Below are 12,211 nucleotides of genomic sequence, written 5' to 3'. Positions count from 1 at the left end.
AAGAATTCCTCAAAAACTACGTGCTACCTTTTCATTAAAGCCCATAACGGTCCAGTGAAGTTTTGGCTAGATTTGGTTAGTTGCCACTACAGCCCCGAAGTCATCCAGTGGTACCGCGATAATTACGTAGGTTTCATCGATAAAAACACAAATTCAGCCAACTGCCCGCAGTTCCGACCCATCGAGAGATTTTGGGAATTAATGAAGCGAAGGCTTAAGAAAAGAGGAAAAATGGTTCGAGACGCAACTCAGATGCCAAAAATGTGTAACAAATGAAGTTGATTTCGGATGTGTACAGCGCTTGATGGGAGGAATCAAGAAGAAAGTACTAATTTTCATTAGAAATGATTTTTATTGATATTTTTTCTTAGAGTACAGTAATTACATAGGCATTTCGACTCTTTCAGTGTTACATTTTAGTGAGCTTGTTATCTCTAGTGAATTTAAGTGAAGTATTTAATTTTTTTTTCTGTCTTTTATCTTCTGGCATGTAGCTTTATGAACACTGTAAGCAAGATGCTAAGAAAAAGGTTTTATTTTTTTAGAAACATGCAAATAGAAATATTCTAGAAAAAATACACATTTATAATCAGGAAATCAAATTGAATTTATTGTCGAAAAAAATTATTCATCATTACCATGATTCAATTCATTGTGTACCGGACTGACTAGGAACGTTAGGCCTACGATCTCGATACCGTCTTGTCGATGTGGATGATGTCAACCGACTGAACTACCATATTCGGCGTCAGGAAGTTAGCCAACCGATCGACGCCGGTGCGGGCCAACCGATCGAACGGATAGCCCATCGCCTTCCGGTCCGGGTAGAGCCGATCGCGAACACCGCAGAACGATGCCGCATCGTTGCACGTACCGACCAGATCCTGCACGACACGGTCCTCCTCGTAATTGGACACCATGATGAACAGATCGGCCGGAAAACCTTCCGGCAATCCTTTCGGAACTAGCATGTGTGCCGGCCATCCGCAACCGCAGAAATTGAACACCTCCTCCTCGGGAGTGCCCGTTTCCGGCCGGTTGGTGTCCAGATTGCGGAACGTTCGCTCGAACGGAATGGTGACCGTGGATTCGTGCGATCGTCGTCGGATTCGGTTCGGACCCGGGCGAACTGTTTGTTAAGTGAGTGTTATTAAAAAAAAAGATTTTTTCCTCTCCTATTGTAGAAAGCAAAACTTACGTGCCACCAGGAATTTATCCATTTCGACCATGAACAGGCGCTGATCTCGGAACGGCATCGGTTGGCCACGTTCGTCGTTCCGCGGTGCCATAAAGATTCGCACGAAGCCTATCCGCTGAGCGTCGGAGTCGTTTTCGATCTGCATATTGTATATGAAGGGGGCATGCTGGAGATGCGTAAATCTGAAACCGAAATGGAGAGTGGGTGGTTTGAAAAAGGAAAGGAAAAAACTCGATTTTCCACAGAGAAATATTTCATCATTTGAACTTGTTTCGTTGCTGGCTGGTAAAAAGCAAAATAAATTATGTGTTTTTTTCTCATTTGATTGCAATCATCGTAGAACTGATTATTATACACCGTATTATTCAAGCCTGTTTGTGTTGATTTAAGTATCCGTTTTATTAGTTTGCATAGAATTTCTTTCAGAAACTAAAATACGCTAGGATGATACTTGCGTTTTATCACATCCTGTGGTAAGTTTTAGTTCAGTTCAATTATTCATAATTTATTTCTTCCGACATGGGACGAAAACTATACAACTTCTAGTTCCAAAATAAATCCCAAATCGATAACCGATAACAATTTCAGCAAGACTCGTTAGAGGATGTGTGCAGCAGTGAAAAGTCTTCAACAAGCAAATTCAATTTAATTTCAAAGAAAGCCATCCGACAAATTTCGAGTAGGAGAAAAACCCGGATATTATAGCATAAGCAATGAATCAGGAAACTCCAGTGGTTCTGCTTTTGTGTTCAAGTTTTCCATAGGAAAATTGAGCAATTGTGGGCGGTATTAACGTTTGGCATTAGTTTGCAGACAGCATCATTAGAAGGAAAAGCAACGTGGAAGCACCAGTAATCATATTTAATTCTTCAGAATGTTCAACCAGCCAAAGCAAAATGAGACAACAACTATATTTATTTATAACTTTGTATCACGGCGGAACAGTGTTTCAGCGCTGCCATGCCGGACACCATCATTTGATGCGTGCTCAGAAAAACACTGAAATACAAAGTTTCGATCCACTTAGTGGTGCAGTTGTCTGTTCTTCCTGTAGTCACAAGAAGTATTTGAGATTTTGTACTTAATGTGAAAATGAAATTTTCGAAATCGAAAAAATTATTGATGCCAAATTATTGACCGGTAATGAGTTTTGTCATTTACGTCACTTATGCCATTATGTCACCGGAACCAGAACCAGACACAGCCTTTTGAACTGCAAACTTGTTTAATGAATCAATAGTAGTTTCCAAACGAACCCAACTTTGTTGAAACCAGTTCAGCCGTCTCCGAGGAAAATGGGCGGTTAAAAGCAGTGCGTTTAGTCGATTACGTCACTTAAATCGTTTTAACTCAGGAGCTAATACTGACAGAAATTTGATCTTCAAACTTAATAATGACTTAATGGTAGTTTGCAATCGAGCCGACATTTGTTAAATTAATTCTTCCATCTTTGGGAAAAGCAAAGAAAACAACGTTTTTTGTCGGTTACGTCACTTATACCATTATATCGCCGGAACCTGAAGTCACAGTCATTTCATCTTCGAACTTGATCAATGGCCCAACAGTAGCTTTCAAACGAGCCTAAACTTTTTGGTATCGGTTCAGCCATCTTCGAGAAAACTGAGCGATAAAAAAAATTCGTTAAATGGAACACGCATACAGAAATAGATATTTTCCGATTGCGAAAAATGAGTCGGATGATCCTTTTGTATATAAAGAAAGGATGTAATTTTGTATGTTTATAACGCCATAATTCCGGAACTACCGGAAACTTGACACAGGGACTTATTGGTCTTCAAAGATGGTCATAGGGTTGTTATAGAGAAGAGAGCGTAGAAAATGTCATGAACAAGGAGGGGTCATGACAAAATACATATAACTTGACAAGAATCGATAATTTTTGAAGACCATAGAAACAATTTTCATACCTTAGATATGACTATATGAGGGGTGGATGTAAAAAGTGCCTTTGAATAGGGAGAAAAAAAGAGGAAATTAAAAAGATGTTTAAAACGGCATAACTCCGGAACTACTGAACGGATTGTCACCAAACTTGGGACAGATACTTATTGCTCTTCAGAGATGGTCCAAAGAGCATTTTAGTGAGAGATGAAGTGTAGCAAGTATCATTAACCGGAAACCATGATCAATGAATTTTTGTAGCCATATCTTCAAGAGATGGATGTGGACAAAATGCGGTTTCAACAGGACGGTGCCACTTGTCATACTGCGGACGAAATAGTCGGTTTATGGAAAGAACATTTCAACGACAACACTGGCGCCACTCGATTTTTGTGGTGATGCGTGAAATCATTGATTTATGTGGATAAACTAGCAACGATAGATGCTTTAGAAACCAAACGCCCCAAAATGCTTAAAAAAAGTGGTCGAAAATTGGACCTCCAGAATGAGCTCTTTGAAATTATCTATTAAACTATTAAATAAAAAAAATGTCGCCATTTCATAATTTGGCTTGTGTTTCATTTAAATTTCAAATTAGCAAACTCTTAAAAACATTCTTTAACTGTTCCAGGTATGTTCCCAGTAGTCCAACAACTTTAGTGAAAATAGGTCTAAAGACTAAAGTTGAGGCTTATTTGTTTGCTTTGATCTTATCCAGGAATATTTTCAGTCATCCAGAGACTTCAGTCAATTACAAGTATGGAGTGTGGAGATTGAGTTCTTTAATGTTCGTTTGTTATTCTGGTACATCTTAAATCCGGCCCAAAGGACTACAGGTAGTTTTTGGATGGTGTAAATCATTCATAATAAGCCTATTGAATGTTGTATCACGAGTATGGATCAAGGACGAATCATTTTCATGCGTGAATCCAATTACGGGACTTCATATCATCTAATATATAACTGCCCTGAAGTATCTCAACTACGGTATCGGGTTTTTGGTTGTTTTTACATTGAAGAACCTACCTGTTCATTCAAGCAACTGAAACTCAGAGATATTCTTGGGATTTTAACCCAATGTGGCAAAGAGCTTTAATTACTCTCGCAAGCGGTTTCTACGTCTCGTAAATTGCGACTGGTTTCTGTATACATTTATGTTGTGTGCGTGTTTCATTCCGTTTCTTCACATTCCTCTATTTTCCATCTTTCTCTATTTCCCACCATCATTCAGGTAAAAGATGAAATGTCACGGCAAGGCACAAATCCCCGCAAATATGGGGAACGTGCCGTTATGAGCCAATTTATTCTGATACCTGATATTCTGGTACTTTTTAGATGAACAAGCACTTCCTCACAACTCATCACCGTGAATTGATCAACTTCAAATCGATGTATTTCAGATAAAAATGGAGTAAAAACTCTCTGAAATGCAGGCTGCGTTTGGAAGTTGAGTGTTTATACAATGGTTGCTATGATAAGTTTTCATCATTTGTTCTCCAGTATTTAAAATGGCGTCCAAGCAATAGGAGCAGCGTATACATCAAGGAATGTTTACAAAAACGACTTCTATGATTCGAAACCACAATGATCCTGTTGTCTTCTGGCCAGATCTTGCGTCTTGCCACTACTCGACGGTAGAATGGTATACTACCAAAAATGTCACTTTCTTCCCAAAAGACATGAATCCACCAAGTTGCCCACAACTTCGAACAATTGAGGAATTTTGGGCATAGCCGAAGGCACATCTTAGGAAATATGTCTCGGCAGCCGAAACCATTCAACAGTTCGAAAAAGATTGGAAAAAAGTGTCAAAACTTGTCGCCATGAAGTCTGTACGGAATTTAATGAGGAACGTTCGCAAGAAGGTGCGCCAGCTAGTCTACAATGGCTAAGTAGCAAATGTTGAGAATAATATTCTGTTGTTGTAGTCTAATATTATCAGTATATCGAATAAAATTTGAATATCTAACACTTGTGAATTATTTACAGCGAAATCAAGGTGCGTCCATACTTTCTGGGACAGTCTTTATCGAAGTTCCCGAAAAAAATACCTCGCCTGGCAGGCCATATGCACGTGTGGTCTAAAAAGCGACATTTTCATCACAACGGGAACCACCAACCAAGGGATCTACGTCCAGGAATGCCTGAAAAAGCGGCTGCTACCATTCCTGAAGAAACATAATAGACCTGTGCTGTTCTGGGTGGAATTGACGAGCTGCCACTATGGGAAAAAGGTAATCGAGTGGTACGATGCGAACAACGTGGTTGGTGGCACCCAAAGACCACAACCGTCCCAACAGCCCAGAACTCCGCTAATAAATAAATGGAAAACGAGCAGCAGTTTAAATCTAATTGACGTTCGGCGGTGAATAAGGTCGATGACAAAATTTAATGGAAGGAGTTAAGTGGAGAGCCCGACAGTTCGGATTTAACAAACCTAATGAATAAACGAACATTGTTTCCTTTAAATAAATGAATTGAACTACCAAAAGAAAAACAAAAAACTAAATTCTGTGCATTCCAGTCTTTACCACTAGTATGGACCACGAAAAACAAACTGGTTGGTGGACCTTTAGACCTTTATTTCAAGGAGGCTTTGGATGGAAGAATGTTCATGCAAAAAACACATGCGGATTGATGTAGAAAATGGTGTCATCTCACTGTGTTTAATCATGACTACGGTAACGGATCTCTTCCCGCGTAATAGTGAAGGGTAACAATACCGATAAGAATGACAGGTTCAACAAAACCAACTCCTGATTATATAACAAATCTTAACAAAGAGCAATTTAAAATGTAGGAATGCAAGGATCCTGAAGCTTATCAAGTAACATAAATCAACGGCTAAAAGCAACAACAAAAAACTACCCACTTTAGAAAGGTTACAGAAATCAATTCTTACACATCTCCAATGTGTGCGCCACAACCACCCTTTTTCAGTTTTAGTTTTTATCTCTCGATACGAAGCGATCCTAGAAACATCTGTTATATAACCGTACGTATCCTTCGGTACAAGATGGGATGAAGAATTATCGCAATTACACTTGCTGTCATTTGCTGCCAATCAGAGCCGTCCGGAAGATTCTTCTAAATCGAAATAAACTACTTCACAGCTGGTGGTGGTGGTCATTCGTGTTTTTGCTGCTAGTGTCACATTTGCCGACACGAGAAGTGTCCTTTGGCTTTGTTCCCGGATTGTTTTTGCGTCGGATCAATAAACGGAATGGATACCGAACAGAAGAAAGCAAAAAAAACACCCATGAACAAGTGTGCCATGTTTGAATGGTTCGCAAACATCGAATCTACCGACGAAGCGTTTTTCCGAACGTTTGCCCGCTGCCGATGGAAGCAGATTTGTGTTCTCTATTGTTTAAAATGCCTTTTGCCTGCATACGTACGGGCGGCGTGTTTACTTGATAAACACAAACAACAAACACACTGTGACCGAAAGTTTTTGCGCCAACAACTACACAACTACAGCAACATAGGGGAAAGTCTTATAATGCGCCCCTGCTAGCCAAAATGCCCTCCTTCCTTTCTTAAGCATTCAAGAGTTTTCTAAACCAAAATTTTATCACTAATACTATCTTTTCGTAGTATCTCTCTGCTGTGAAAGTTTGGTAGTTGTCGTTTGCTGGAAAGCATGAAAAAACTGAAAATTTCATTTGGCAGCTTTTCGATGTAAGATTTTGCTTCGACTAAATAAGCGTTTTATCCGCCATTTCTTTGACATACTGATTATCTCAAAACAGTTACTTTATGGGCATTTCAAGAAGCATAATGTATCATTGTTGTGGGATAAAATGTCTTTCGTTGTGTGTCATGCCATTTGTTATGAGACATATTTTACGGCTGCTGGGGCATTATGTCTGCGGCAAGCGAAAAAACTAAGAATGTGGTCATTTTGAAAAATGTGTTTATATTAATCAATTCTCATCTTTTATATTTGAGTAATTGAAAATTATGTTCCTTAGCCGCATTGCAATGAAATATTCACATTCTCGAGTAAAATATATTAATACACTTGGAAATATCTTAATAATTTCTTAAGGAGGGCATATTATAACACTTTACCTTACTCCTGTATTGAAGAGGGGAATGACGGTGGCGGCGGTTTGATTTGAATTCTAACAGCAGAAAACTAATATTTTGATGATTCAAACTGTTCAAAATACGTCAGTGTAATTGTTTTTCACTTGGCAGCTGTGTATCGTTGCAAAGTTGCAACCAGCAAACAACCGGCACTTTAGTAATTAGCGATAAATGATAAAGCCATCGGATTTGAGTGCGCACCGTCGATTAACTGGGATCGCACGATGAAAACAGCACGGTTCACTTGGCATTCTTCATAAAATGGGTTGCTTTAATTGAAAAACTTTTCAATTTTGCATGGAGCACAATCATGCGCTTTTTCCAACCGTAGTAATGCACAACAGACAGGTAGAGTTAAACTTGCTATGCGAAGCATAAATTTGAGTGCACTCGAAACGAGTTGTCACTGCATTCAACTTGTGCCATTTTGGTAATCTTTTACAGTTAGTTCCTACTAATAAGACGAAAATGAGGACGCCAACCCTAAATAAGACAAAGTTTTCGCTTTAACCTGCTGCTGGTGAAGGTGGGGAAGGGCTGACTGTTGACGCTTGGTTCAAGGTTAATCGAGAATAATTAATGTTTGGACTTCACATGCCGGGGTTTTGATTACCAGGTTTTTGTAACTCGTTTACAACTCCAATAAAGTAGCTGACAATACTTTGCATGTGCTGGTGCTAGTGAAATATGCTCATTCAAGGATGAAGTGAAGGATGTGTTCGATAAAAATAGCACAGTTTTCGCAGTGCTTTTCATTGCAGTGTAGGACTTTTCACACTTTGTGTTAAAGATGCAACCAAGAAAGTTTAACGGTTTTCTGCACAAAACTGGAAGACAAAAAGCCTTGGATTTTTTGCAATATCTCAAATGGATATGTTTGGAAGGTTCTGGAACTGGTAATTTTACGGCCCATCGGACCACGTAAACGACCACTCCCTTCCTAACTTCGGGCCCTCAGACAATTTTTCTATTCCTAGCATTCTAGTAATCCATCGACAGAACGCTTCTGGATTGTCATTATAAGAGTACGAAATCTTTTCATGAACAATTTCTTATTTCGACGACATGCCTGGATTTACTGTTTGAATAACTACACAATAAAAAAATGAAATTTACACGACATGTAATTCAATAATACTTCGAAATAGACATCAATTGAATCAAAAATTTGATTGAAAACCATCATCGATATTTAATTTTATTGTAGTATTTTAATTTACGCTTAGTTTCAAAGTAGATTGAACAGTAAAGACCTGAGGAGTAACTTCATATTCAACTTTATCTGGGTATGGAACTTGAGAGATGTACTATGAATAAAATTATTTCGAATTTTGTGTTGAAACTCTTCTTTTTTTGTACACTGAAGTTTGTTTTTACGCAGAGGATGCAAAAAAATGCAGAACTTCGGAAATCCGTGTGAAAAAACACGAATTCAGAGATCCACTTAAAAAATAACAAGGGTTTACGTTTTTAAACGGATTTCCGAAGTCTTGTGATTTTTTTTTTCACGAAGATTTCCGAAGTTCCGCGTAATTTCCATAAATTAGAGTTTGGAATCTGTGTAAAAAGCTTCGGAAGTCCGTGCTAAAAAACTTCGGAAAACTGCGTATAAAAGCCAAAGACTTCGGAAATCCGTGTGAAAATATAGCGTAACTTCGAAAAACTGGGCGGAAAAAAAACCTCTGGCATCCGCGTGAAAATAATTCATTACTTTGGAAATCCGTGTACAAAAAATCGGGTAACTTCGGAAATCCGCGGAATCCGGAAAATACGTGTCACTTCTAGAATTCGCATGAAAAAAAATTCAAGGCTTTGGAAATCCGTGTAAAAAATAGAGTCGAATTGTGGACTTTGGAAAACCGTCCAAAAAATCCCGTAACTCCGGGAATCCGCGAGACAAAACTGTTAGACTTTAGAAATCCGTGTAAAACAAATCGTTTACCTTTGGGAATCCGCGTGAAAAAAATAAGACTTCGGACATCCGCGTAAAAAAATCGCGTAGCTTCTGAAATCTGCGTGAAAAAAAGCGTAGCTTCTAGAATCCTCGTAAAATAACCGTATAGCTTCATATACGTAATAATAAATCGCGTATCCTAGGAAATTTGGGAAAAATACTTCGGGCATCCGCGTAAAAAAGCGTGTAACCTCGGAAATCCGTAAAAAATTCGAGTAGCTCCGGAAATCCGCGTGGAAAAAAAACGCATAGTTTGAGGAAGCCGCGTGAAAAAACACAAAACTTAAAAATCCGTGTAAAAAATTCTAGTAACTTCGGAAATCCTCTTGTAAAAAATCCCGTATTGCCGGAAATACGCGAGAAAAAAAACGTAAGACTAGAAATCCATGTAAAACAAATCGTTTAACTTCGGGAATCCGCGTAAAAAAAGTATGTAACTTCGGAAATCCGCGTGAAAAAAAAAACGCTCAATTTCAGGAATCTGCGTGAAAATAACACAAGACTTCAAAATCCGTGTATAAATATTCTATTAACTTCGGTAATCCTCGTGTTAAATATACCGTAACTTCGGAAATGCGAGTGAAAAAACAAGACTTTAGAAATCCGTGTACAAAAAATGGTGTAACTTCGGAAAACCACGTGAAAAAAAACCCAAGACTTCAAAAATCCGTGTAAAAAAATCGCGTATGTTCGGAAATCCGCATGAGAATGAAACACAAGAGTTCGGAAATCCATGTAAAAAATTCGGATAACTTCGGAAATTTGCGTGAACACAAAATGCGTTACTTCTGGAATCCGCGTGAAAAGAAAAAAAATAATTCAAGGAAACCCGTGTAAAACAAATTTTTGCAAAAAGAAAACAATAACTGGAAATCTGTGTAGAAAATCGTGTAACTTCGGATAACCGCGTGAAAAAAATGCGTAAAATCATGTTACTTCGGGAATCCGCGTGTAACCGCGTAAAAAACTTCGTAAATTAATACCTCATTGTACAACTTTTATGTGTATGGGTAAAACTTGATGAAATTTTGTGTAAAACTAGCTTAAAGTGCAAAATTTCGTTATATGCATTACTTTTTTGTATTCTTTAAGTGTTACGAAGCGTTAAATGCTATACTTTTATGTAAGATTTAGGTGTTACGAATCGTTATTTTTTTATTTTAGGAGTTACGAAGCGTTACATTTTAGTTCGTTCTAGGTTATACGAAGCATTACATGCGTTACTTTTTAGTAAGATTCGGGTGTTACGAAGCGTTACATGCGGTACTATTTAGTATGTTTTAAGTGCTACGAAGCGTTACATGCGTTGCTACGAAGCGTTACATGCGTTTTATTGTCTGCATTGATGATATGGAAATTGCTGGGAACGTATTGACGAACTGCTTATTATTTTAAACAAAGTGTCCTGGAATCATATAACCCCTTTTAACTACTTCATACGTTGTTTAGCTTGTTGTTTAACATAACGAGAGTAACGATTGATCAACTCATAATATGTGAAACACGGACTGCTTCAATGAAACAATTTTAATGGTATAAGTGACGTAACCGACAAAATGCGTTTATTTTTATTCACGCTTTTTTTTAGAAAGTAACCAATGATCAATTTCTAATGTATTGTAACTGATACTTTTGGTTTGAGAATGTTGTCGAATGTGCGACGAAAGAGTTAAGTAAAACTTTTCTGATCTAATCGAAACAATCGGAATAAATTTGCATTAAAAGTCAACCCAAATACCGAAATTATCCTAACGATAGGAATATGTTTTGATGCGTCTGTTTGAATGACTAGAGTAAGGCAATATCGCATTACTAAGTGGATTAAAAAGAGTTTTTTTTGCTAAAAGTTATAGAAGATTTTCGGAGTGCCATTTTTTCTGGATACACCCTCTAAGTAGGATGTAAGTAGCAAGTGAAGATAAAATCATGAACAAAATAGTCTTAGCCGTGTTCGACATAGACAAACCATCGAGAGCCGGGCACCCCGGTAAAACCCCTCTCCAATACCTACCATTTTCGCTGCCAACGAATGCAGCAGATCGGCTCACAATGTCATTCGCACCATTGGATCCAGAAACTTAGTAATGCCGGTCAGGTAAATCAACCGGGTTTCTCTTGTGAATGACATTGTGCGTAAAGCCGGGAAGCAAAGTTTTGAATTCAAGACAAACATTTTGATATGGGATGTTGAAAAACCTGGCTTCTGTTTATCCAATTCCAGTGAAAATATCCTTAGCTTCACTGTGCAACGGGAGTGGCACACGGAGAACAAAAAGCTGTGTCAGGAACTTATACAAAAAGCGTACTACAATTGTTATTGAAAACGGGGAACTACATCGCCCACAAGGCTGGCTTCTTCTGATTGGACTGACTGCGTTGAGTAGAAGCATATATGGAATGTTTTTACAATATCGTCATGAGGATTTCTACAAGCAAAGAGAAATTTGCTCAAATTGAAATTAATACCACGAGATTGTAAAATTTTCAAGTTATCTCATGTCATAAAATGATTTTTTCGGTAATTTACGGCGAAACAGAAATTTTGTTCTCGGAATTAGTTTGAACAATTTCAACGAATTGGTTCTATATTTTTGAGCTTGGTGATTGTCTGCCATTCAACGCTGCTCCGTGCTCTGTGTGAATCCGATTAGGGATCCTTCTTTTCGACGGTTGTCGTTCTCTGGAGAATTTTACATCGACGACCAATGCATTAAAATTGCACTATATTGAGCTACTCACGATGGAATGTTTACTCTGGAATCATAAGCCATTAGTTCACTTTCGTATTTTGTTCGGTGTCGTTATAAACCGTTTTCAGTATGGACCAAAATCATAAAGAAATCCCAACTGCACTACGAACAAGAGTGAAAAGGGGGGTATGAAGCAGGGCATGCACGATTTCTTTTCTGAATTATGGTGGCATCAACGGAAAAAATGATACTTCGTTTTGAAACACACTCGAACATCACCATGCTTTCACGTCAGTTTTCTCGCAGAAATATGACATTTTCATTGAACTAGTCTTTTGTTTCGGTGCGCCTTTATAATCGTTCGAGATTTGCAAT

At 38.2% G+C, this 12,211-nt stretch overlaps 2 protein-coding genes across 3 annotated transcripts in view; one reads left to right on the top strand and one right to left on the bottom strand.

The window, feature by feature from the left end:
• LOC131434481 (tachykinin-like peptides receptor 86C) overlaps positions 1-12,211 on the top strand; it is a 226,124-nt gene that overhangs the window by 79,478 nt on the left and 134,435 nt on the right. The window lies entirely within an intron of this gene.
• LOC131434474 (phenoloxidase 2-like) overlaps positions 382-12,211 on the bottom strand; it is a 42,273-nt gene continuing 30,443 nt past the window's right edge. Inside the window, exons 4-5 of the mRNA XM_058601213.1 lie at positions 1,199-1,380; positions 382-1,129 (exon numbers count right to left, since the gene is read on the bottom strand). Coding sequence (XP_058457196.1) covers positions 684-1,129; positions 1,199-1,380 — 628 coding nt within the window. The 3' untranslated portion in view covers positions 382-683. The remainder of the gene's footprint in view (positions 1,130-1,198; positions 1,381-12,211) is intronic.

The sequence above is a fragment of the Malaya genurostris genome, chromosome 1, assembly GCF_030247185.1.
Source record: "Malaya genurostris strain Urasoe2022 chromosome 1, Malgen_1.1, whole genome shotgun sequence".
Classification (NCBI taxonomy): Eukaryota; Metazoa; Arthropoda; class Insecta; order Diptera; family Culicidae; genus Malaya; species Malaya genurostris.
Note: the sequence above shows the minus strand (reverse complement) of the source record. Positions and strands in the feature narration are given on the sequence as shown.